The sequence below is a fragment of the Lactuca saligna genome, chromosome 1 (genome assembly GCF_052625555.1).
Source record: "Lactuca saligna cultivar CGN05327 chromosome 1, ASM5262555v1, whole genome shotgun sequence".
NCBI lineage: Eukaryota > Viridiplantae > Streptophyta > Magnoliopsida > Asterales > Asteraceae > Lactuca > Lactuca saligna.
Window position 1 is genome coordinate 67477092 of NC_136417.1, and position 27952 is coordinate 67505043.

At 35.5% G+C, this 27952-nt stretch overlaps 2 protein-coding genes across 3 annotated transcripts; one reads left to right on the forward strand and one right to left on the reverse strand.

Annotated features, from left to right (window-relative positions):
- The first annotated feature begins 6955 nt into the window (after positions 1-6955).
- Positions 6956-10482, forward strand: LOC145039078 (3-isopropylmalate dehydratase large subunit, chloroplastic-like). The gene is made up of 15 exons (XM_078987214.1): positions 6956-7107; positions 7202-7336; positions 7770-7940; positions 8016-8168; positions 8259-8327; positions 8441-8557; positions 8661-8735; positions 8805-8882; positions 8997-9092; positions 9171-9220; positions 9301-9355; positions 9466-9597; positions 9674-9721; positions 9826-9984; positions 10197-10482. The coding sequence occupies exons 1-15, from the start codon at positions 7042-7044 to the stop codon at positions 10335-10337; spliced, it is 1545 nt and encodes a 514-aa protein (XP_078843340.1). The 5' UTR covers positions 6956-7041; the 3' UTR covers positions 10338-10482.
- Positions 10483-13800: 3318 nt separating this feature from the next.
- On the reverse strand, positions 13801-15666 carry LOC145039089 (auxin-responsive protein IAA13-like). 2 transcript variants are annotated; one of them, XM_078987220.1, is made up of 4 exons: positions 15387-15666; positions 14608-14927; positions 14399-14516; positions 13801-14170 (listed from the first exon to the last, which is right to left on the reverse strand). In XM_078987220.1, the coding sequence occupies exons 1-4, from the start codon at positions 15527-15529 to the stop codon at positions 14095-14097; spliced, it is 657 nt and encodes a 218-aa protein (XP_078843346.1). In that variant the 5' UTR covers positions 15530-15666; the 3' UTR covers positions 13801-14094. The 2 variants fall into 2 exon arrangements, with proteins under 2 accessions (XP_078843346.1, XP_078843352.1); XM_078987226.1 differs by having other exon boundaries at positions 14608-14924; positions 15387-15663.
- Positions 15667-27952: the final 12286 nt, after the last annotated feature.

The following is a 27952-nucleotide window of genomic DNA, read 5'->3' on the forward strand; positions in this document are numbered from 1 at the left end:
ATTCGTGGGTTGAAGGTACCAATGTCGGCCCACTAGAATGTGTTATGTAGGATGCTAGCTACCTTTGTGACTCTCGCACTATATGTTGGGCTGGACCCATTGACATGTATGTAGGGTTGGGCCTTTTTGCATGAGTGGGTTGGGCCCATTGTATGACGAGCTACGCCTATTTGTATGTTGGCTTGGGCCTACTGATTAGGAAGGACCAGGCCCATTATTATGGGTTGGGCCCCAATGTGCTAGCTAGGCCCAGTGATATATATGGTACGTGGTATTTTGGGGAAATCAGTAAGTTTTGTGCTTACGGTTTTACATTCACGGTTTTAGGTACTTTCGGTTCCAAAGGGAAGGGCCCGACGTGACTGTTCAGCATCCCCGAGAGTTTTTCGCATTGACTATTTATAGATTTTACTCTAATGTATTAAAGATATAATCACTTTGATTGATTTTGAAATAACTCAATTGTATAGTTTAAGTGTTTTTTTTTAAATAAATTTTCCTATGAATTTTTGGGACGTTACATATACATTGAATCATGAAAAATAGACACAAACAAACGATTTGGTCTTTAAATCATTTAGTTGTTGGAAAACCATTATGTTATCTTAAATGAAAATGTTGGACTAGCTCGCTTGGTAGAGGTGGAAGCCTCTTAGATAGGAAGTCTCGAGTTCAAACATGGGCATAGGTGAATTGACTAACTTTTTGAATTTAACATCTAACTACTAATCGGTCGTTCAAAAAATCTAAAATGAAATTAAATAATGTAAATGACTATAGTGACCATACAGAACAATAACTACAATCATAAATACTTTAAGAGATGTCATCAATAAAAAAAGCCACTAAAACAATTTAGTCGTTTTTTTTGGGGTATTTCAAAATTTTGTCACAGAAAGATGAAATTTCAACTATAGACATGCATTCCGCGAAGCACCCTCAACATGCTCCGCAGACAGACGAAATCTCAATGGAATGGGGGTATTTTCGTAATTTCCCCCTCCCTCTTAGTAAAAATTGGGTCTCCTCTTTGGTCTTCCCACTGGTCCCCCCTTGTTTCCTCTTCGAGTTCCATTCTTTGTTTGTGTCTCCGTGTCGGCTTCAAGGTTGGATTTTCCGACGGTATCGTCTTCAACCTCGTCATTTGTCGGCGACAACGACTTCAACCACGTCATTTTCCGGCGACAACAACTTCAACCACGATTTTCCGGCGTTGATAGAATGGTATTTCCCTAACATTTTCGCCGATGGATACGGATCCCGGGTAATTTTCATGTTTCCCTCTTTAGATTAATGTCGTATTGTTTAGATTTAAGATTAAAATGTTATGAAAATGCAATTGATAACCTGTAATATGTTCATATTCAGATTTAGGATTAAATGGGTTTGAAATAGCGAAGATCCATTCCGCAGAAGGGTAGGTCGCTCCGCAAATTTAGTAATAATGAAGATTTTTAGTTCAATCGATTATAACCAAAGTAGAGAATATCCAAATTCTCTATGATGAATAACTCGAGTTAAACAGAGCAAAAAGGGTGCAAGATCTTGCGTATACGTGTGTATGTATGAGTGAGTGTGTGTGAGAGAGAGAGAGAGATGGGCGGGACATCATAATTTTTTTCATTTATATTAACAAAATCAAAAATATGAAGAAAAAAAAAATTAAGGGTAAAACAGTCACTTCATGTGCTCTATGGACTAAAATTACAAAAATTTCTTAATTTTAGGACTAAAATCACGGAAAAATCTTGATTTTGAACTTTCCATGCATGTAGAAAACTTTTTGGATCGTAGCCAAAGTTTTTTGAATACCACATAGATGAAATTTACAGTTTTGTCTATATTTTATTGACAAAATTACAAAAATGGTCCCTGTAGTTTGCTAAAAGTAACAAAGTCAGTCCCTATTAATTTTTTTGATGCAAATGACCCTTGTGGTTTGCAAAACTTGCACAGATAACCCTTTTTACTAAAGTCATTAGTATTCAACTGTTAGGGACTAAATTAGCAAGGATATTTTCGTCTTTTCAAGTATTAAAGGACTAGATTCGCAACTTTGGGTCTTAAAATGATAGAAAATGAGTGGAGGACGATTCGAAGTTGAGACTTCCTCCTCCTCCTCCTCCCCCCCCCCCCCCCCCCCCCTGTGCGCGCTCCTTATTCACCCAAGGCTGCAGCCTAATATAATTCCGAAAATTAATTAATATTATATAAAGGCGTAAATAATTAATAAAAATAAATAAAAAAACATATTTTAAAAAAATAAGCAAACAAAATATATTTTTAGTGTATTGTAAAAAAAAATTACAAAAAAATTACTTGTTTTTTACGTATTTTTTTTACATAAAATATATTTTTTAATGTTTTTAAAACTACATTTTCGTATATTATGTTATTACATTGTTATTGCTATAATCCTAAAACATATTTTTATGTTTTCATATAAAAATACGTTTTTTTCTTTCACATAGAAAAAAAAAGTTTTTTTACGTATAAAATATGTTTTTTATATATTTAAAAAATACATTTTCGTATAAAATGTTTTTATGTAAAAACATTAAGAACGTGATGACATAACGTAAAAAATATGTTTTAGGATCAAATAATGACTTATATTTTTTACGTAAAGCAAACTAAAGACGTTAACATAACATAAAAATGCGTTTTCATATAATATGTTATCACGTTAACGTTTTTAAGTAAAAAAAACGTTATATGGGTGAGAGACCAATCACCCATACGTAAAAGATATGAAAACACATTTTTACGTTATATTAATGTCTTTAATTTGTTTTACATGAAAAATATAAGTCGTTTTGATTTAATCCTAAAACATATTTTTACATTATGTTATCACGTTCTTAATGTTTTTACGTAAAATTGAATCCTCCTTCACTTATTTTCTATCATTATTATTATTTTAAATCAGAATTGCAAAAATGGTTCTTAAGGTTTACCCAAAATTATGAATCCAATTCCTTTATATTTGAAAAGACAAAAATACCCTTGCTAATTCAGTTCCTAACGGTTGAATACTAACGGCGTTAGTAAAAATGGTCATATGTGCAAGTTTTGCAAACCGCAAGGGTAATTTGCATCAAAAAAAATTAATTAGGACTGATTTTGTGAATTTTAGCAAACTATAAAAACCATTTTTTTATATTTATCTATTTTATTTAATTCATCAGCAGACACCCACCTAATAAACATACTAAAAGACTATTAATAGACGCATAAAATTATTTGTTATTTTAATTACTCATATGGTGTTGTGATTATATTTAACATACAGTTTTATGATTATATTAATATATATGCAAAAAAATGTTGAGCATATCCAAACCAAGTGATCCGTTTTAACATGTAAAAGGGTCAAAACATAGATGATTAAACAAGCAAGAAAAGCCAAATAAAAAGAGCGTTTTATGATGCGATTTGTGTATAAGCATAAAAGCCGATGCTTTAGAGGCTTGTATATAAGTTATCCATGCATGGTGGTAAAAGTATCATCCCACCTGCACACATGAACATAACTTGGACGTGATGAAAGAATTTTGAGAGGTTTCAGGTGTTCTAAATACACATATATTATCGAACATTGGAAAAGAAGTATTAAGTATATCCCGACTTGTTGGGCACATATAAACATAAATGAAGGTCAATAGACAAATTGTGGTGTACTTCAACACAAATCAAAGGTTTTAAATGGCACAAAAAACATTTTTTTATACAGAAATTCGATTTTGACATCGTGTTTTTTTGTGTCAATTTTGACACTGTGTTTTCCAATTTGTTATAATTCTGACCACTTGATCGGTTAACCAGGTTATATGCTGACGTGGTATGATGACATGTCAGTTTTGATGACCGGCATGCTGACATAATATGCTGACGTGTCAAAATTGATTTTTTTCCACAAAAAACACTAAGTTTTCACTTTTTTTCGATTTTGACACTAAGTTTAATTTTTTATTTCAATCTTAACACTATGTTTTTTTGTTTCAATCGAACATCATTTATCAAATTTTGTTCAATTTTATCTATTTTCCATTTGAAACCATATAAATATATATTTTTTTATTACATTTTAAACCGTATAAACATATTTTTTTTGTTTAAAAACCACATTTTTATTTAAATACAAGGTGTTTTTTTTTCTTACATTCAAAGCACTAGTTATATCATGAAAATCAAACTAACCATAAACTTCTAATAAGATGTAAAAATTTGATGGGTTGCAAACTTGATATCCGAGTTTTGATCGACTACACGCCTCCAAACCTCCAAACACATTTTAAAGTTGTATATTTAATATAAAATACAGTTTTTATATAACTAATATATATTTATACATGAAAATATGGTTTGAGTGTAAAAAAATATGTATTTATACAAAACTATGGTTTTTAAATGAAAAAAAAACATATTTATACAGTTTAAATGTATTAAAAAAAATTTATACGGTTTCAAATAGAAAATTGTCAACATTGAACAAAATTGGAAAACATGATGTTCGATTTGGAACAAAAAAAACATAGTGCCAAGTTGAAAGAAAAAATTAAACTTAGTGTTAAAATCGAAAAAAATGAAAACTTAGTGTTTTTTGTGGGGAAAAAATCAATTTTGAAACGTCAGCATATCATGTCAGCATATCACATCATCAAAGCTGACACGTCATCATGTCATGTCAGCATATAACCTGGTTAACCGGTCAAGTGGTCAGAATTGTAACAAATGGAAAACACAGTGTCAAAATTGACATAAAAAAAACACGGCGTCAAAATCGAATTTCTGTGTAAAAATAATGTTTTTTGTACGATTTACCATTTCTTTATTTAGCTTCGAGAGGGTTTTGTGTGTGTGTGTGTGTGTTGGACTTTGTTATCTTTTTTCTTTACGTTGGACTTTTTGTTGATTGTTTATCTAAGCAATTGAACCTTGTTATGACTTTGCTTTTATAGGTAAGAGTGTTTATTGTGTTTGCAATTAAGGGTGCAAACGAGCCAAGCTACTCGCGAGCTACTTAGGATCGGCTCGTTAAAAGCTCGACTTGAAATCGGTTTTAAACGAGCTTGAGCCGAGCTCGAGCTTAATATTAAGCTCGTTTATTAAACGACCTCGAGCTCGAGCCTATGTCACTATGCTCGATTAGGCTCGCGAGCCTAAACGAGCCTTTATATAATATAATTTATTATTTTTTTCATATATTAAAATAAAAACATATTTGGGAAATTATGGATTTCGAGTATGAGTAAACGAGCTTCTTAACGAGCTTGAGCCGAGCTTAAGCTTATTTAGGCACATCAAACGAAAAACGAGTCGAGCTTCTATAATTCTTTACATGCTCGAGCCGAGCTCGGTAAAAGAAAGCTTGAATCGAGCCGAGCTCGAGCTCGAGCCTCGTATAACTTAAACGAGCTCGAGCCGAGCCTGGCCAGGCTCAGGCTCAGCTCGGCTCGTTTGCACCCCTATTTGCAATCTTGAGACAAGCTCCTTGAATGTTATATAATAATGAAATAAGGTACTACAACAATGATTAAATGATTTGGGTTGAAATTACTAAGGTGTTGTTTGTTTTTTCGAAGAGAAAATGCATGAAATCTGCAGACCACCTCTGCAATCCTCTGTAGCAGAAGAGGTAGAACAAATGGTTGCAACATGTAATAAAAAGTATGTTTGTTTTTTAGCGTCTGCAGACTACTACAATAAATTAAATTAAGGTGTGAAGAGGTTTGAAGCAGTTGGTTTAGTGTTGCGCCAAGCAGCACATGCACAACAGTTTTTAATTAGAAGTCTTCTGAAAAACAAACAGTTGCGAATGGGGCAAGTGCTGTACAACGTAGCAATAAGTGGTATGAAGTGATTTTTTTAAAAAACAATCAACACGTAAGTGAGGGTTTTACATTTTTCTAGGGGAAAATGATTAGTAGAGCCGATTATCATTTTTTTTTCATATTTGGTCATTTATTTTTGTATACTATATATTTTGCAGTGATTTTTTATTCAAATTATAGCCTTATGATCTGTTGTAGTAGGTTAACGCTCAATTGTCATATATATGTGCCCTATGAGATTAGAAAAATGACTTAAAAAGTAACTAATTGTCACTTTTGTTCACATTTGACCATTAAACTCTTATTATTATTATTATTATTTTGAAACCATACCACATGAAATTGTTTAGATTATCACTAAAACTTGTTGAAATGGAGTTTGGTTCTTAAAGGTAAGGGTGTCAATCAATAATACAACACAATAAAAATACACAACACGAAATAGAGTTAGGATGGAATTGAAATTTATGTTTGTGTAGTTTTCCTATCAAATGTAAAAAAAAAAAAAAAATACAAGGTTGTGTCGTATCGTGTTAATATTCAAACTTCGATATGAAATTGACACGGTATTAACATGTGTTTGTCATGTTTTGCAAAATTAATTATGAATTAAACAAATTAATGGTTTATTTTATTCTATCGCTTTTGTGTTTGTGGTGTTGTTTTTATCGTGTTTTAATTAGATCATTTTTGTGTTAGTAAAACAAAACACGACATAGTGTCGTGTCATGTTTCGTGTAATATAAAAAATTATTGTGTCTACTAAAAACACGATACAACCATCCAATTGTAAAAAATCAAACTGACCCGCAAGATTGTCCGAACGGGTAAGAAAAAAACACACACCACTTCCAAAAAACACCATATTGTTTCAAAACCGACGCAAAACCAATCCAAGACTAACCCGAAACCAATCTTAAACTAACCCGAGACCAATCTTAAAGCCGAAAGCAAAAATTCATGTACATGTTATCCAACTTCTTTTCTTATTTCTTGCATATTTATCCCCAAGTGTTACTATGAATGGGCTAGGCCATGACAATTAGATGGCCCTTATAATGAATCTCACCAACACCAAGAGTCCAAGACCTTTAAAATATTGCAATGGGACCCACCGGAAGCCGCAATATCCTGGAACAAGTAGTCGCAACCACCACTTTGACCCTTCTCCATTTCCTTACAACACCGACCCGCAAGAACTCCAACGATGGTCATTTCATCAATGGCGGCTTCATCTGCAATCTCATCTAGCTCCTCTCTTTTCGTCAGCCAGGTAAAGAACACAACTCCAATCGATTCCTTTCATCTCGTCGTTCTCTTTCCCAAAATCTTTGTTTAACCCATTTCTGATTTTTCAAAATTTCCAGAAAGATGCGGGCGTGTCTCCATTCTCCACACAATCATCCAAATCGATCCAAATATCCCAGAAAAAAGTATCGAGGAAGATCGTATCCGTCATGGCACCACGACAATCTGAACGAAAACCATCCACGACTGGTTCAGTTGGGTTTTTTCCTTTATTCCTTCTATTATTTATGTTTCTATTGTCACGAATCTGTAAATTATAGATCTATTTGGTGGGTTTTTGATTTTAAGCTTCCAAAAGATGGATTTTTACGAATGCTTTGACTTTTGAAATCATAAAGGCGACAACAATGCTAGCTACATGTAGCTTTTAGGTTAATTGTACCCAATTTTCACTTTTCCATGAATGTAATCGATAACTCGAAACAACTTAGGGTTCGCCAAATATTTCAAACTTCACTCAGTTTATTTTCTCTTTGGAGTATATATTTTAGCATCATAAGTTTGAACTCGAAGAAAAATAGCTTTTGCTAGGTTAATCCTGTTATCAATTGAATGTAATCGATAACTGAAAACAACTTTGTGTTGATTTTTCTCTATGTTTATATGGACTAATTGGATTGTATTTAGGTAAAAACTGGGATGACAATGACAGAGAAAATATTTACAAAATCATCTGAGAAATCCCAATTGAGCCCTGGTGAAAATGTTTGGGTGAATGTTGATGTGTTGATGACACATGATGTTTGTGGGCCCGGTGCCATTGGAATCTTCAAGAAAGAATTTGGAAGTGATGCCAAGGTATCGTTATCAAACTAAATAAATTCTAGTTTCGATTCAAATAAATAACAATTTTAAAATCTGTTATTGTTTTAGGTTTGGGATCGTGAAAAAGTTGTCATTATTCCTGATCATTATATATTCACAAGTGATGAAAGAGCAAATAGAAATGTTGATATCATAAGAGATTTCTCAAATGAGCAAAACATCAAGTACTTTTATGATATCAAAGACCTTGGTAACTTCAAGGTAGTAATTTTACTTTTATTTTTATTTTTATTTTTATTTTTATTTTTTTAATACGATAATATAATATTTGATGGATTAATTGTGTTTTAGGCTAATCCTGATTACAAAGGTGTGTGCCATGTTGCTCTTGCACAAGAAGGTCATTGTAGGCCTGGAGAGGTACACTAACACATAAATTAATTAAATTAAAATTTAAATGAAGTATTAATTATTATATAAATAAATATGTTATATTCATATATTTATTAACATTGCTCATGGATTATATTTAGGTTTTACTTGGGACCGATTCCCACACGTGTACAGCCGGAGCATTTGGCCAGTTTGCCACCGGAATCGGAAACACCGATGCCGGCTTTGTGTTAGGAACCGGAAAGCTATTGCTTAAGGTTTGAACTTTTTCTTTGTTACGATGGAATTGGTGAAGGAATGGAATGATTAATTCCATTGGAATCATAAAAACTTTGCTTTCCATTACCTTGTTTTTTACAGGTGCCTCCAACTTTAAGATTTGTGTTAGATGGAGAAATGCCTAATTATCTCCTTGCAAAAGATTTGATTTTACAAGTAAGATTCACTCTCAATACATTCTTATTACATTTTTCCAAACAATTAATCTTTTTTTTTTTATCATAGATAATCGGTGAAATATCTGTATCTGGTGCAACATATAAAGCAATGGAGTTTGTTGGATCAACTGTTGAAAGTCTAACAGTAAGTTTTTAACCAATTTATACAACAAAGTGAATTTCTTACCAATTTATACAGTCACATGTTACTTTTTTTTTTTTTTTTTTACAAAATTGGATTATCATTTTTATTGTTTAGATGGAAGAAAGAATGACATTATGCAACATGGTTGTTGAAGCTGGTGGGAAAAATGGTATTGTTCCAGCTGATGCTACTACTTTTAAATACCTTGAGGTTCGTTTCATCATATACTCTTGTGCAAAAAGACATAAATACCCCTCCCCAAGTTACTAACATTTGTATCTACCACAGGACAAAACATCTCTTCCTTATGAGCCAGTTTACAGTGATGATCAAGCAAGGTGGGCCCATTTTACAATAAGTATAAAAAACTTTAAGTTCACATTTATGTCCACTTACTTTTTTTCTTTTTTTATTTTAGGTTTCTTGCTGAGTACAGGATTGATGTTTCCAAATTGGAGCCCCTAGTGGCAAAGGTTTGATTTATACATTATCCATTTGTGAAAAGAAAAAAAAATGCATTTTTGGATTTTCAAGTAATATATTAATATATAAATGTTAATATTAATAATTTTACTTTTTTCAGCCTCATTCACCTGATAACCGTGGTTTAGCAAGAGAATGCAAAGATGTCAAAATTGACCGAGTCTACATCGGATCTTGTACAGGTGGCAAAACCGAGGATTTTCTAGCTGCAGCCAAAGTCTTTCTAGCTTCAGTAGGATCTCACAATCTTTCTTGTTTATTTACCGTTTTACCCTTTCCTTTACTTAAACCGTTGATATAACGTGCAGGGCAAAAAGGTCAAAGTACCGACATTCCTTGTTCCCGCTACTCAAAAGGTTTGTAGTTTTTTGTACTCTTTTGGTGATTTTTCTTTTTCTTAAAAACTTGTGTGTATGTGTGTGTGTGTGTGTGTTTATGATATTTATATATAATTTGTTAGGTGTGGATGGACGTATATACCCTTCCAGTGCCTGGATCTGGTGGGAAGACTTGTTCCCAGATATTTGAAGAAGCTGGATGTGATGCCCCTGCAAGTCCTAGCTGTGGTGCTTGTTTAGGTGGCCCTAAGGATACTTATGCACGCATGAACGAAGCTCAGGCTAGTATTTCCACCGCTTTTCCAAATATACCCTTATAAGTCATTTTACTTTTTTTTTTTTTTTTTTTTACATTTTCTATCTAGCTTATAAGCTAGTTTTTACTAAAACCTATTACTTTATCAGACAAAAGCCAGCTTTTCAGCTAGTCTACAAAACACAGAGTATAAAATAAGTAGAATGAATTTATTTATTTATTTATTGATGATTTCAGGTTTGTGTATCGACTACAAATAGGAACTTTCCTGGGAGAATGGGCCACAAAGAGGGACAGGTGTATTTGGCTTCACCTTACACTGCTGCAGCTTCGGCTTTGACTGGTTTTGTGACTGATCCAAGAGACTTTTTGCGTTAAGTTTTCTTTATTTTGTGACACAACTTTGTTGTATGGTGTCGTAACGTGAAAACTAGTTGCTAAAGATCGGGTTTTAGCTTGTTATTGTGAGGAAAAAAACATATGAAATGGTAATAATAATATGTTGGTGTACGTTTTTGTGTTATGATTATGCTTTATGCAATAAGCGTCCACGAGGTTTGGATTTGTTAAATAATGTGGAATTTGAAGGATTAAAATGTCGCATGTTTGGTTGTTAGAAGGGAATTTAAGAACAAAGGTTAAATAGTTAAGTTGTTTATATTTGAATATTTTTATGCTTGTTTTAAATATGTATGGTTGTTTATTTATTATTTTGTTTAAGTGTAGTCTTGTACTTTTTATAGAAAATGAAGAATGGCATGAAATAAGGACATTATGATGGCCTTGTCTTGACTTGTGTCAACTTGACAACCAAAACGACATGAAGTGGAGTCCCAAATTCCAATTTTGTCAATTTCTCATTTAAATTAGCAAACAAAACATGCTTAGGAATAGTTTGTAGTCCATTGGGTTCAGGTTTTGGTTTAAAGAATCAATTTTTCGGTTTCAATCCGTGGGTTATTGGTTTTGGGTTTAGGTTTGAACCATTTTCCTGTGGTTATAAAAAAAACTAAAAAAAACATTTCTCAAATTCTACAGAAATTTAGATTGCAAAGTCATTCAATGTATTGCAAACTCAAACTCATATTACATAAATAATTTACGTATTGAAAACTCATTCAATTGATTGTAAGCTTTTAGTTCTAAAATCATCTCCTACTACTCATCTCTGTTTTTTCTTAAAAAATGAAGTAAAAAATGAGGTAAATAGTATTTGTGTTCAAATCTTTTCCATTCTTAACCTTAATTTTTACCCAAAAAACATATATTTCTAGTATTCCCTTTTTTGCTACTTAAATATATTATCAAATACACTAATTAGTTGTTAACACACACACATATATATAAAAAAGAGACTAAAATCGACAAATTTATCATTCTTTTGGGAGAAATAAATAGTATTACTATATATTTTGTGTAATACTATTCACATCTCCCAAAATAAGGAAATAAATAAGATATGGTTGAAGAATGAGCTGAAAAATGGAGGGGGGGGGGGGGGGTTGAGGGGATCAGCAAATATGTAATGGATATAGTGTTTTATAGCCACCTACGGTAAAAGTATTAGGCCGAAGGGTATGGGAGGGTTTTTTACACCTAAAATGTGACGTGGCAGGGGTGTTTACGCATGAACACCACCCCATTGTCCATAATCGTGATGTGAATTGATGCCAATTACATGTTATGATTAATCATATTCATTTGTAGCAAACGGTTGACGAGTTGGAAATTAAAAAAAAAAAAAAAAAAATTAACTTTTTAACCTTACTAAAAAACATATAAATATCAAACATTTTTACACCATTTCACACCACAAAATCATTCACACATTTTTCTATTCGCTAATTTTTTTTCTTAAAAGTATAGAGCAAAATCAAAATATTCCTACCACTCCAAACAACCCAACAACCCCAAACACTCCAAATGATCAATATCAAGGTTACATTCAAATGTTAACAACCCCAATCCAACAACCTCTATTTACCAACAGTTCATATCAACCAAACTACTTCCAACAACAAAAACCACAACAATTCAATCAACCCCACTTCCAAGGTTTTCAACAATTTCAACCTCAACAATTCCAAACACAATCATCCCAACAATTCCAAACACAACCATCTCAAGCCCCTTTATCTCAATCCCCACCTATAAACTTGGACAATGACGAAGACGACTGGGTCAAAGAAACACAACCATCTAAAAGAAGGCAACCAAAAGGAAAAGCTACAAAAAAAAAGATGGACGGCTTGGAACGAAGATGAGGATGAAGCTTTGGCTAAAACTTGGATTTCTATATCGTGTAACTCAAGGACAGCAATGCACAAACGGGAAACGGGTTTTGGGGTCGTGTTTTAGATCACTTTCATTCGTTTTTGGGAAGGCAAACAGGTTGAACGTACGACGCGGTGAATGGAAAATGACGTCAACTAGACCGGCTTGCACCAAGTTTAACGACATATTTGAAAATATAAAAAAATATGCATAGAACTGGTACTAACGATTTCAATATTTTATCAACCACTTCCCACAATATATGGTCACCAACGGTGGTAAAGCATTCAACCACCAAAAAACATGAGAAATTTGTCGTAAGGGTCTAAAATGGGTTCTTAAACCGGAGACTTCGCGTTTGGAATCGACCACCGACTCCAACAAAAGGCCAAGAACTTTCGAGTCGGATGTGGATTTTGGTGTCGACCTTAATGAAGACTTCAACGGCACCAAAGGGGAGGGTCCACCGGAAGTCCAACTTCGTCAACCACTGGGAAGGGACAAAGGGAAAAAAAACGGCGTCTTCAAGCGGAAAAACGAGTAGTGAAGACGTATTTGACAGAAAACTCTAAGTTATTTGCAATAAAAATTATGACTCAACGGGGGAAGCTCATCGCCAGAAACTAGTACTTACCGATCTTCAAATTTTAAACACAAAACCGCAATCGGATATCGACCCAGAAAATTTATTCGGGTTTCTGAAAATCCAAAAACAAATTTGTGACAAGTATGAGGATTATGTTTTTAACATTTTAATTTTTATGTTTAATTTTATATGGTTTTTAAGTCATTTAGGTTTAAATTTCATTTTATGTTTTTTTAGTAATTTAGGTTTGAAATTTTAATTTTTTATATCTTTTTAGTAATTTAAGTTCTGTAATGTGTTTTTATGTAATGTAAAATATTTATTTATGTTTATTAATTATGTTTTTTATACAATCTAAATATTAAAAAAAATTGAAAAACAATGTAAAGTGATAAGTGATAACTATTTCTTAGGGCTACTGAATATGTAGTGTATGTGATGTGGTGCATAGGTGACATTACTTTCGTAGTGAATATATAGTGACCACACCCTTAGCCTTAATGCAGTCGAGAAGTATCTTATTGACATCATATACCCATTTTTCCAAAAAACAATCCAATTTTCCTCAACGTCAATTTCTTTTTATATCTTCCAATATACTGTCTCCACGTGCAATATATTACTTTCACTCTTCGACGTCTCTATGATAGAGTTATTCTCCGCACCACATAGAAAATCACTGGTGAAAATTCTCCCCATATTAACACGGAAGGGTGGACCCTAATCAAAATAATTCCAAAATAGTTGAAAAAGAAATTTTGCATTTGGGTCCATAACTTCACATTAGCCTAACCACAATCAGCAAATTATGTTGCCATTTTGTTCGAATTTCAACAAATATTATGGTTAATTATGTAATTTTCTCTTATAGCTTGTCATAGGTCTCCATTAAATGTATTCAAGTCAAAAATAAACAACACCTTAGTCACACAAATACACTTCCTTGAAGTTGAATATGGATGGGACAATTACAAATACAAGTATAACAAAAACGATGATTGAAATGTAATATAAAGAAAAAGTCACATATTGTAGCAAGCTTAAGAAACTTGTAAATAACATAATCAAACCTTTCAAGATTGGTATGAAAACTATATGTAAGCAAAACACATCTAATACACTTACGCAACAAAAACATAAAAAAAGAATCGAATGGACAAAAAACCAGGGATCGAACCCAAAAAGGTGAACATATAATAAAGCAACCAAGATTATGCAAACAAAAGCTTCATTTTCTTTTTCTAGTCTCTGTGGTGGTGTTCCTTTCGTGTTTCTTCATCTTCTTAATTCAAGTCCACTTGCTTCTGAAGTTTTCATAATTCGTAACCTTTTCACAGTGCCCAAAAACATCCTGTTTAATCCATTACAAAAAACATGTTAGCAAAAGGAATAATCAAAATATATTTGTTACACATGACATGATCAGACGAAACTCGACACTTTTTTTAGGGTTATTTTGGTATTTTGTATAGTCAAAAGTTTTTTTTTTTTTTCATTGACATCAATCACAGTCTCAGTCTCAGTCTCAATCACAGTACAACCTATTATGTCTAGTGTGTCCATGTAACATAATTAGTACCTCCATGGCACGTCTCCTACAAGCATCCAATCGCCTTCTTTATCTTCATAAGTGAGAACAAACTCGGAAGATCCATCCAAAAGTCGAGACCTTTGTTTTCCTTGATGCTTTTCTTTACCTAAATTAAACAAACATTAAATTTAAACTTTTAAAGACTTATTTCACATGTTTATTTATGTTTTAGCCTCATAAATTATATCCAAACTTACGAGAACTTGTGGATGCTTTCAAGAACATAACTTCAAGAGCTTGAGCTAAAGTTTCATAGCAATCATGTGCATTCAAATCGACTTTCCTTCCAATCGGCAATCCATCCATGTTCACTTTCACATATCCAGAATGACCTGTTTCTTTAACGACTGTTTCGTCTTTCTTCTTTTCATGGGTTTTGTTCTTCTTTTTTGAAGTGGTGGCAACGACGTCGTTTCCATTAACTCCTTTCTGTTCTTCAGTCTTTGAAAACTTCGCTTGGTTGACCAAACTGTTCATCCTGTAAGTCTTCACAGGTGGCCATCCCACCACTTGACTGCTTCAAAAACACCAAATTAATCAGTCAAAACATTTCCATTAAATCAAGATTCAAGATTTATGCTTCTTTAAAACTCAAAATCCATGATCTAAATCAGGTTGAGTTTTTAGAGAACAATAAAGGAGAGATCTTTTTTGATATACAACTATCAATGCATGAGGTACAACTCTTACATGAAACGAAAAACCAAACTGGGAATTATCAAAAGCATTAAAGCAAGTTCCAAATCGAAAAGAGCCAAAAAAAATTTATTCCTGTTTCAAAAGCAAATATTCTCTGGTTTAATATCCCTCAAACAGTGACCTTTTTTCATGATATTCAACCATAAATGCATGCTGTACAGACCTTAAATGCAATAAAACCAAACAAGGAATCAGGTTGTAGCCCCACCCCACCTTGAAAAATGAAAAACACACACAAAACACACACACACAAGCGAAAGATCATACGAAAATGAACCTGATAGCACCATTGGAGGAGGGAGTATAAGCACCGGATGTAAGACTTAACCCTAATCCCAGTTCCAGTTCCTCCTCGTCTCCATAATCATCACCACCGCCGCCGCCGCCGCTGCCGGTGCCTAGTCGGAAAGTTGTTTCCATGGGAAGATACAGAGTGCAGAAATGGGTTGTACAGAGGAAGAAGAAGAAGAAAGGTGTGGGAGAATAGAATGTGGTTTGTTTGTTCAAGTGAGAAGGGATCGTTGAAGAAGAAGTGAAAAAAGCAAGAAGAAAAGGAGAAAAGCGGTCACCTAAGAGGAAACAGAGCAGGAGTGTGTGGTTATAGGCAGGGGACCCATGTGTCTGCTGGTAGTGCGCTTGGCATTACCACTTCTCTGCCCTTTTCATTATGTTGTGCAAAAAGAAAGAAATTTCCACACCTGTCCCCTCAATCTTTGTAAATTACGTTTTCAACCTTCTTTGCATTACAATGTTTTTTATAAATTTTAAAAAATAATGTTTCATAACTTAACAATATACTAAATAAATAAATAAACAAGCGAGTAGTTAAAAGAGTGAGTTATTGTGAGAACTAAAAAGTAGGTGAGAACTTGCAACCCATCACTCTCGAGTTGAAAAACTATGTGTTCGTAGTCATACGGACTGCGGACGTAGATATGCATGTATCAGCAGTTATATGGACTACGGACGCAGATATGTATGTATGCATCAATAATGCATATATATGAATATTTTTCAAAAAAAAAAGAAATCATCAAATCTTTTTTTTAGCTTAGATATGACTTAGATGTTGCATTTCGTTAATAGTTTTGGTTTTGGTGTTAGAAATATGATATTCGGATTAGGAGTTCTTAAGTTTTCATAAATCTTTTGGTCATAAAAAAAAAACTTGTATCGTAGTTAAAAAAGTAGAAAAAAAGAACCAATCATGAAAATAAGGAATAGCCAACACCAAAATAAAAATGACCATTACATACCGGATATTCAACAATATAAGATTTTTCATTTTTAGGGAAGATTGTCATAACATGCAAAATAGGTTTGCGCCAATCCGAAGGTTGACTAGGTTAACCAAGGTGGGTAATCTACCACGTGTTATCCTTCATGCAAAGACATTGATCTTTCCCAAACTTATTACAAGAACAACAACTTGTAAATAGGGGGAGGTGATATCAAATATAGTGGCAAATTGGGGGAGATCATGGCCAACAACTAATTGCATTAACATGGGAGGATTGCTCGAAAAGGAGCCAATTGCATTGACATGGAGGATTGTTGGGAAAAAAACTCTAAAAATGAACATTGTCCCGACAAAATGAAATAATTAAAAAAAAAAAACTTAACTCACGTATTTCCTTAATTGAAAAATGAAATAATTAAAAAAAAAAACTTAACTCACGTATTTCCTAAATCAATTAATATAATTGAAAATGTAGCATATTATATCATTGTCCACAGTGGCGGCCTAGAGGTGGTGCAAGTGTGCGATCGTATCAGGTCTCCTATTGAGAATTTTCTTTAATATTATATTACTAAAAAAAATTAAAAGAAAATAATAATAATAAGTTAATTAAAATAGAACGGTATGTTACAAATCTCATTTATATTATAAATAATAAAAGTTATATTTGATAAAATAGTAGACTTTTTTTGTTTTTAACGGTAAAAAATTTCTTTAATAATATTTTACAAAAAAGGCATTTGCCTTAATTTAATTTTTGCACAGAGCTTCCAATATCTCAGGATCGAGTTTAATTGTTCATCAACCAATTAGAGTAAGTTTGGCAAAACTAATATCACTGAAGTTTATAATATATTTTGCAATGGTTTTCAACCATTTAAAGTATGTTTGACAAAATTATGTCGGAATCATATATTTATTTGTATAAAAATATTTGAAAAATTAACATCATCGCATCATCGCTACCATAGCTTGCCAAATCTAAAACCTTAGCATCGCTGTCACCTTGAACTCGATTAACACTGTTTGAAAACATGCTTCAAAAATGTCTTTAAATTGTTCTCTCTCTCTCTCTCTCTCTCTCTCTCTCTCTATATATATATATATATATATATATATATATATATATATATATATATATATCATTTTCTCCATTCTTCTAGTTTTTACATCTTACCACCGGTCAATGCCTTAACCATTGTAGTTTGTCAATTTTGATGAACTTTACTGAAGAGCTGAAAGGCCTAACTCACATGTCATCTTCAGTAGTTTGGGATCTGCAAATTAACATCATCGCCACCGTAGCTCGCCAAATCTGAAACCTTAGCGTCGCCCTCACCTTGAGCTCGATTAACATTGTTTGAAAACCTATTTCAAAATGCCTTTAAATTGCTCTCTCTCTCTCTCTCTCTCTTCGCCTCCTCTCTCTCTTCCCTCACCAATCTTCTTTTACGTCGGTTGGTGGTCCTCTTACTCTCATTCTCGTTCTATCTCTTATAGAAAGACATGTCATTACAAACCATAACTAAACATGGAAAGATGAAGAAAGGAACTAATCTTGAAAAAGCAAGCAGGAGTTGCTCATTTAATAACAGTATAAAGTTTAATTTTTGAAATTACCAGAGATAGGATTTTAAAATCTCACTTGACGATACAGTTAGGATTTACAAACCTCTCTCTATCTCCCCCCCCCCCCCCCCCCCCGCCCCCCCCCCCCTTCCCCTCCCAAGTAACGTCCCATTTTCACAACCAAAAATTTTCATTTTTATTTAAAGTAAAACATCACAATTATAAAATCCATGTTAAGAAAATCATTTATTCCAAATTACATTTGTTGAAAAATCGGAGTATTATAACAAACATGGAATCTCAATGTTGTTGATGAGTGTGTATAATCACGCCTTCGTCTTCCCACAATCAACGATGAAACCTGAAAAACATGAACAGATGGGTAAGCACAAAACTTAAAGAGTTTCCTCCAAAATATCACACATAACAGAACACATACAAGCATGCATATTAGGTCCACACTCATAAGACCATATTACCCCGGGTATGTTGGCATGCCGCCTCAATCCAACCGCTCTTCCCGTGTCTCCGTGCCTACGTGTTATAGTCGCAACACATGTTCACTTGGCCTACAACACACATTAGAACCGCCTCAACCTCAACTGCCACAATATGTCGACATATAACAAACAAGAGATCAAGTAGGCACATAGATACAGACAATAACCAATCATACAACTCACTACCACCTATTAGACCCTTCACAACACACTGCTCCCCTACCGACAACTCTCCATGGAATTCATTACCATAAGGAACCAATAGTGAGATAGCCACTTGAACATATGATCTTACTCTAGAGCCACAACCAAATAAGGAACTAGTAAGAAAGTCTAAATTAAGAGTTCTTAGGCTATCCTACATGGCTACATACAACCCCTAGGGCATTCCACTAGACGATAATTAACCTACTCGTACTCTAACTAGCATACCACTACCGAAGCATCTTAACACATAAGGATATATATATATATATATATATATATATATATATATATATATATATATATATAATAACTCACTACAACACATCAACATCCTATACACAAGGACGCATAACCAAATATCCAGGGAATGCATAGCCATATGTATCCAGTGGTGAAATAGACACCCGACATATGATACTACTATAAAGCCACAACCAACACAAGGAACATGAAAGAAATCCTAGATCAAGAGTACTCAGTTTATCCCATGGGACTACATATAGCTCCCAGCGCATCCCTCTACTAAATGATAACCAAAACTAGTGCGCCGGTATTGGTGCCTTCGACCTGCAGGTATAGTGAGGAAAACTCACCTGAAACAAAGAACCTGCAAACATTGCTACACACTCCTTTTTCTGCACTACTCCCCCCCCCCCCCCCCCTCAAACCTACTAGTATGAAAACATGGTAGAATCTTAGTCAACAACCCAAATACTTCTACTTTGATCCTAAGTCAAACTAGTCAAAAAGTCAACGATCAATTTTGGTCAAAGTCAACATCACATTATGGCCCTGCTTGGCCATGTCGTGGGAATGTAAGGTTAAAAGGTCAATCAAGAAAGACATTTTCACACTATGGAAACCCCAGAATAAGTCAGTCATGATTTTTTACTACTTGTCACGTCGTGGCTAGCATTTGCCACGTCGTGACCACTAGAAAAATATCATTTCTCTCATTAAAAGCTTAATCCTTTCAAATCAAAGCTCATACTTCCATATTTACTCTTCCACACTCACTTAATGGATAAAATTTCCAAATTTAACCATTAGGACTCCATTTCAAGGCAAGATCTAGCATTTAAGTCCATTATGTTCTTAATGGGGCTATAACTTTAACATGGACACAAAATACACTAAGCATGGTCCTTTTTCTCAATAAACAGAAGTCGAAGGACATAGGAAAGCCACCACACATTCTGGAATTCTACAAACTTCAAGAACATCAAAGACAGGGACAAAAAACACCCAAAAATGACCTAAAAATTGAATATAGAAGAAAAGGTGTTAATGTATGAACTTTTTACCTTCAATAACTCATAAAATTGAATAGAATGTTGCATCCAATCTTGTTTCTTGTTCCCTTGCTTCCTTGTGAGCTTCCCTCTTCCAAAGCTCTACCAAAAACCCAAGAATAAGGCTCAAAATTGATGAAATAGACTCTCAAGCATGCATGGAGGCTAGGGTTTCAAGATGGGGAGGTGGAGGCTAAAGAGGATTGTAGTTGTGATGATGATGATGACATGTGCGGAATTGGAAAGATCTAGTGAATTGTCATACAAATCATGAACACATTGAGTAAATAAATATGGTCTAAGCTCTCATTAGTTTCGTTTAGAAAGAGTACAAAATGGGTTTACTAATTCTCTCTCTAAAACTAATGCTCTCTAAATGTTCCTTACAAGTTCTTCTTACAAGATCTTACATAATAGGAGTCACTCACTTCCTATTTATAGGAAAGATTCAACCCATTTACACATACAAGAGGGTAAGCACAAAAATACATCCAAGCATGACTTTGCATCCTAACATTTCCCCCTCAAAGTTATGATTGGATGTCCCGACTTCAATATCCAACGAGCTCGCACGATCAAGACCAAACTCCCCCTTGAAGTGATATCAGTCTTCAAATCTACAAATGAATACCCAAAGCTTCGAATACCTATTCTTCATTCTCCCATTTTCATAATCATAAAATGATTATAAAACCAATTAAGGGTGAGAAGCGCCGATAAATAATCTTCACATAACTCCCCCTTGATGTGTGCCAAAAATGAAAGCTCAAAAAATTTGCATGGAAAAATAATCACGAAAAAGCCTTGAAAAAATTCCAATTTGGGAAAATTTTCATCTTTTGGGTGAGAGTTGTAAGAAGTTCCAAAATCCAGGTAAAAACCATCACTTTTTGAAGTCTGCAGGGACTCGTTGAGCTAAAAACTACTTAAGATGCGAAACTCTACCCCATTTGCGAAACCGGAGCATAAAGTGTAATTTCGCATTATCTGCAGGGACTGAACTTGTAAAAATCTCCATTTCTTGGAATTGTTAGCCCAATTTCGAAGTGGGTTAATTTCTGCCAACATTTCAAAATTACAGGGGCTAAATGAGAATCTTTAGCTTTTCCACAAATTGTTTACACCAATGTGGAAGTTTGACCATTTGTGCCACTTTGTGAAAAGATTAAGGACGAAAATCGAAAATAATTGTTTTCTTTTTCACTTTGTTTCTAGTAGAATTCGTTAACAAAAGCATTCGTTTGCTAACGTAATGAAAAACCCTTTGCTTTTATGTAACATCCCGTCCTAAAAATATACGCTTATGGACTTAAGAGGCCAAGGCTAGGGGCGTTTCAGTCTTTTATGGGTTTTTAGTTTTATCCGAGAGGTTTTGGGCCGGGGTGTGTCATTAGAGGCATAGGGCTTCTCTCCACCTCTTCGTGGATATAAAGTTCGTCGGAAACGGACTTGGAACGAAGGAGTTATGACACTTTGAAGCTATTGATAGAAATAGCCCCTAATGGAAATAAATGGCAAGAAGAATCATGCATGTGTAACAACGTAAATTTTCAAACAAAATTTTCATTTCTTAAAACATGTTTTCATCCAAATCAAGTCATAAAATCCGATGTATCATAACATAATACAAATCATATAAATCCCAAGATCATAAATAAATCCCCCGATAGTGTGTACAGATCACGCCGACGCCTTCCCACGGTCCTCGCTAGTACCTGAAATATGTAACACAACAACTGTAAGCATAAATGCTTAGTGAATTCCCCGAAAATACTACTTATGCACATACGCCCTTCTAGGCCATGACCTTCCAGTCCATGTGTCTCAGGGGACTTCCGTCCCGACCCGGTAAACCTTCCGGTCCTACCCAAGTCGACCTTACGGTCCACATCACAATGCCTTCCGGCCCATAACATGTATGCCTTCCGGCCCATGACATAATGCCTTCCGGCCCTTATCAAGCATAACATACATAGCACATACAAATGGTTAACTTATCATATACAATGCATACAACTCATAACATATCCGACCTTCCGGTCACACAGTAATACCCTTCCGGGTACAGTATAGTGAGAAAACTCACCTCGTGGAAAGTCTAGAATCTCACATGCTCACTATCTCCGAATCTCAAAACGAAGACCCAACCCCGCCTAATCATAACGAAAATATTATTCTAATTAATATAGACTTCTAAGACTAGGCTTCACCCTTTTTATTATTCTTCATAGGGGTAAAATACCATTTTACCCTTCCTTGACTCGAAGTCCACATGTTGACCAAAACCCTAAAAGTCAACGAAAGTCAACATACCACAGTACGCGGGGCGTACATCACTGAACCACAATCGGGGTCTCAACCCTGTACGCTGCGCGTACTGGGAGTTACGCCCAGCGTAATACCCAGATTCAGCCACACCTTATTTCTGGTCTTAAATGGTTAAGACACTTCTTCAACTTCTAGATCCGGCTCTCTTTAGGCCTCCTAACCCATAAAGTCGAAACCTTTAAGCCTTAGCATGCTGTAAAGGCTCCTACACTCTTTAATACCTTTCCTTTTCAACTCAAAAGATCTAGATCTCATGCATGGCTAATCATTTACGTCCAAGATTACATTTTTATGAACATACAACTCAAATGGACCAGGAATATGATAGATCTAAGCCAATGGAGACTACTTGCTCATAAAGTCTCCATATTTGGGACCAAAACCCTAGAAATTGGTCCATGAAGCTTACCATAAGAACTATAAGGCAAGATCTGAACTTTTTACCTTAGGAAGAAGCTCCAACCTTTGCTATCCACGGATCTACACTTGTACACCAACTTCTAGCCTCCAAAATGGACTCCTCTTCTCTTTTGCTACCTTGAAATGACACCTCAAAGCTTAGAACACTCACAAACAAGCTATGAACGAAGGAACAACTCTCTTAGGGTTTATTTCTGAAGGATGGTGGCTGAGGAACCAAGCCACCTCATTCCTTTTATAGCCAACAACCCAAATTAGGGTTTTGGGTCTGGACCGGTTACGCCCGGCGTAACCTTGGGTACGCCCAGCGTACCCGGGTGATGAAACGTTTTAATGAGGCGTGCGATTACGCGCAGCGTACTCCTTGTACGCCTAGTGTACTCGCCCAACACAAAGTCCCAAAAATGACAATGAATAAAAGATGAAGGCCTAATTGGTGGTACCTAAATTTCGGGCTGTTACAATTCTCCCCCACTAGAACCAGACTTCGTCCCCGAAGTCTTATACCGGAAACAGTTCCGGATGCTGCTCCCGCATCTCCGACTCGGACTCCCACGTCAGCTCGGACCTCTTCCGATGCTGCCACTGCACTTGCACCAAGGGCACTTCCTTGTTCCTCAAAACCTTAACCTTTCGATCCCTAATTGCCACTGTTCTCTTAACATAGTTCAGGCCTGCATCCACCTGAATTTCCTCTAATGGTACTACTGCCGACTCGTCGGCAATACATTTCCTCAACTGTGACACATGAAAGGTGTCATGAATCTGACCCAGCTCTGCAGGTAGATCCAAACGGTAGGCTACCCTGCCTACCCTTGCGATTACCCTGAAAGGTCCAATATATCGAGGTCCCAACTTGCCCGGCGTAACCTTGGGTACGCCCAGCGTACCCGGGTGATGAAGCATTTTAATGAGGCGCGCGAGTACGCGCAGCGTACTCCTTGTATGCCCAGCGTACAAGCCCAACACAAAGTCCCAAAAATGACAATGAATAAAAGATGAAGGGCTAATTGGTGGTACCTGGATTTCGGGCTGTTACAACATGCAAGGTGGCGGACGCGTAAGTACGCCGAGCGTAAGGCTGGGGTACACCCAATGTATAAAGGTAAATGGTCGCGGTTGCTTTTTAGCGTACGCCCAACATACAGGATGTACGCCCATCGTACGTCCAGAGTCTAGAAAACCCTAATTTAGGGTGTGTCACTATACAAGGAACCTTATACCCTCAAGATTTGGCCTCCATCTCACCCTGAAGAGTTGCTACGAAACCCTAAACCCTTTTGTGTGTGCTTGGAGCTTGTAAGACCATTTTGGAGTGTATTTTAGTGTTCTTCAAGAGGAGTGGTCATCTTGGAGTCTCATCAATTAAGGAAGAGCTTTTGGATCCAAGTTCTCCAGCTCATTTGCAAACCTCAGAAGGTATAAATCTTCCAAATTTCCTTATAGAAATTTATATCTAATTTAATGGAGCTTTACTTAGCATACATGGATGTACGCCCCGCGTACTCTGGCAGTTTGGGCTTTGCCTTATTGGGCCTCGGTTTAGGCTGTGTTTTGGACTTTGGGCCTTTATGCCATAGTGGGTCAGGAGTCAGTTATTATGGGCGAAATATGTTATGGGCTTAAGGTAAAGCCCATTAAAGGGATTGTGCCTAATGTAGCAAATCGGGCCACTAGTGGGCTTGGGAAGCTTACGTAGTATTGGGCCTTGGGTATCATGGTAGTGGACCTTGGATATGTATCAAGATTGGACTAGGAGGGGTAGAATGGTCATTCTACCCTATGAAGGATTATTGTGTTGAACTAAGTAATGTTTTGGTATTAATAGCTCGAGGAGCCGAAGGAGCAGCGGTTCGGGAGTTGTCACATAGCAGTAAGAGGGATATCAGCAAGGACTCAGCAGTGCAAGGTGAGTCTCCTCATTGTGTAAATGGGTCTAAGGCCACAATGTCGGACCATGTAGTTACGAGTAGGAACACCTAAGGGTTAGCCCTAGGCACTGTATGCTAGTATGATATTCCGGATCAAGGTCCGATGTCGGGCGGGCGCCCAATAAATGTTTGCATGTTAGAGTATACTTGTTGTTTGTGTAATACTTGTATGTGTCTGGTAGGGAGGTGAGTGTCGGCGAGGTCTCGTATCTCATCACTAGCAGAGTATGGATAGGGTTCCATATCTCATTAGTAGCATAGCAGGGGCGAGGCCCAAGATAGGAGGAAGGTGAGTGTGGATGGGGAACCGTATCTCACTAACCGTAGGAGCTTGGACGGGGTTCCATGGCTCACCAGTAGCACGACAGGGGCGATGCCGTAGACAGGCGAGGCCTTAGGACAGGGATACAGTAAGTTATGTTCAATTATATGTTATACGCTAGGGTTATGTGTTTGTATGTGTTTAGCGGGCGGGGCCCAGAGACAGGCGGGGCCTAAGAGAAACAGATTTGTATACCGAGCAGGGCTCGAAGCCAGGCTTTGCCCGATGTATCGAACGTGGCCCAGTGCTTGCAGTATGTGTTTATGTATGGTATGTGGTAGGTTTGGGAACTCACTAAGATTCGTTCTTACGGTTTTCAGTTTTGGTTTCAGATACTTCTGGTAGCGAAGGGAAGAGCTCGGCGTAATCACATATCACACACACCAAAGGAGTTTCAGCCTGAGATGTTTACTCTGATAAAATAAAATAATGTTTTAGACTTGATACTATGATGTGATATGTTTTTAATGAATTGTTGGCACTTGTGGTTTTATTATTAAATTAAAATGAAGTTTTCAGTTTTCGATTTTGGGTCGTTAAATTTTAATCTACAAGACTTTGTCAACGAACTTCAACGACAACCCTTCGCTACTCGACCATTGGTACTCAACATCACACTCATGTTAACCATTGACCATCGACTCAATAACATTATTCAAGTGTTGAACAAACTCTAAATCCAGTTTTCAAAATCAAATTAAACCCGCTCGACATCGATCAAAATCAAATTCTCAATATTGATTCCTTCAAACCTTCGAATACCAGTAAAGGACCTTCAATCTCAAGACATTCGATTTCAACTCCAAGCAATTACATCAGTCTAAACTTCAATCATTTTGAATTAAGGCTCGATTCTAAGTGATACCATCGAAATCTGATGCGAACAACATCACTCGATACAACCACCTAGCAACAAATCGACTTTCAAACACCTCACATTCAATTATTAAAGCTTTCAATTGTGACTTTAAACACGAGAGGCTCAACCTGAAAGTGTTCGATCCTAAGCACTGATTATCAAATCTATTTTCCTATTTGACTCGATTTGGAGATTGAACACACGATTCCAATGATTCAAAACGATTATAGGTAATAGTCGAAATCGACTTCAACTGCAATCGACTCTAATTGATTTTGACTTTTCACTCGACTTTTCTGCGTTGACTCTTCACACCAACATCTATTCCAAACTATCCTTCCTAAATCGACTATCATCAATCGAACCTCACTAAAAAACGACATCAATTCTTCGTCCTTCGCTTTTCAATTACCCATTCTTTGACATTCAATTTTGACTTTCAGTCAACAAATCTTCATTTGTTCATCAGTATGAACAATAAGAAACTTAAAATTGAATCAATTCGATTTCCAAATCTGGTAATATCCATGAAATCACTATTTGATCATAAAGAAAACAAACTTGAATGATTTGGATCAAAAGAAGATTATCGGTTTCAATTCAGAGTAAAAATAAGTATAAAATTCATCAATGAAATCAACAAAATTCGATATTTGAATCCTTCATCAATTTTGAGTCAAGAGAAGGACTAAATTAACAAATGAAATAGTGACTAACTTATCGAGAATCCCGAACATCTACTTTGATCAAAGTCTGTAATCCAAGAATGTGAGATATCAAATCTTAAAAGATGAACAATGAACTGATTGTCTAGTTAGGCTTGAAGTAATGAATCATAAATAGTGTTTGAATATTTTGACTGGGCTCAATTGTGAACAATAACTGCATTTGAGTTTGGACTCAAATTATTAATTGATGAAGAGTAATGGATTGGAAAGTTTTTGGGCTTCGAATCGGATCACATGAACATGGCAGAATAATAATTTTCATTTTTATTTTTAGGATTTTGATCTAAAACTTCATGGGCTTGGGCTGCACCAGCGGTGATATCCCCAATTTCTGAAACCAACTATGACATCCCCATTTTCTGATACCAACTGTGACATCCCCAATTTCTCGGTCAGAAAAGACCGATTTGTTTATGCTTTGATTTAAAACAAAGTAATCGTTTACAGAAAACAATTGCAAAATTTGTTCCCAAAACAAAATGTGATAAGAATTTATCAAAGCATTTCTTTAAAGAAATGTATTTTCATTAAATAACAAAATCTCGGGATGTCATGTTCCGATACAGACCAAAAGCATAAACAGTATAAAATAGACCTTACAACAACTATTTATAACTACTGATCTATAATCCAAAATCCCTCGTCAAGTCCACCAGCTTATACTCTTGTTTCATTACCTGTAATGCAGAGAAAACTGAGTGGGTCAGGCTTGGGAGCCTGGTGAGCATATAGGGTTTTCAACCCACAATAATATAAGTATTATATTTAATCATCAAGCAATCAACCCAATTACCCATCTCCATTATCTTCTTTATTTCTTAAGGTTTTACCCTAAGAATCAACTATCCTTTATTCATTCGTTCCTAAGGATTTACCTAATGAATCGGCACGAAGTCCATTGTTGCCAAAGTTTATCTATCAGGTACTAAATCCATAGTTATCAGGCGCTAACTCCATAGTCACCAAGGTTCACTCCACAAGCGCTAACTCCATAATCGCCAAGGTTTACTCAACATGCGCTAACTCTATAGTCGCCAAGGTTTATACAATAGACGCTAACTCCATAGTCACCAAGGTTTATACAATAGGCGCTAACTCCATAGTCACCAAGGTTTATACAATAGGCACTACGTCTCATAGTTGCCACTATTTCATTTACCCATGTTCTACCCAATATATTTTGTAGATACAAAATACATATATAGTTTGAATCATTTAACACTCGTATAAAAACATCAATTCCAAGCCCATCTCAAATATACAAATAGTATATAACACGTAGCATGTATTTCATAGCTAATACTTTATATTTATGTGTTAGAAGAAAGTAACTACACACTCACTTGATTAGACGATGATCGTACAACACTATGGCTTGTAAAAGTAGTATTCTTTAGTAGATCTGGAAGATCTTCGCAAAAACCGGGTATCTCGCGGGCAGAGCTTC

Bases quoted from the DNA above. Each gene is read 5' to 3' on its own strand.
- LOC145039078 (XM_078987214.1), top strand. From the start codon at position 7,042: ATGGTCATTTCATCAATGGCGGCTTCATCTGCAATCTCATCTAGCTCC. The intron at 8,736-8,804 runs GTAAGATTCACT...TTTTTATCATAG, and splicing joins CAAAAGATTTGATTTTACAA to ATAATCGGTGAAATATCTGT. The intron at 9,093-9,170 runs GTTCGTTTCATC...TATCTACCACAG, and splicing joins CTACTTTTAAATACCTTGAG to GACAAAACATCTCTTCCTTA.
- LOC145039089 (XM_078987220.1), bottom strand. From the start codon at position 15,529: ATGGAAACAACTTTCCGACTAGGCACCGGCAGCGGCGGCGGCGGCGGT. The intron at 14,928-15,386 runs GTTCATTTTCGT...GTGTTTTTGAAG, and splicing joins TCCTCCAATGGTGCTATCAG to CAGTCAAGTGGTGGGATGGC. The intron at 14,517-14,607 runs GTAAGTTTGGAT...TGTTTAATTTAG, and splicing joins GAAAGCATCCACAAGTTCTC to GTAAAGAAAAGCATCAAGGA.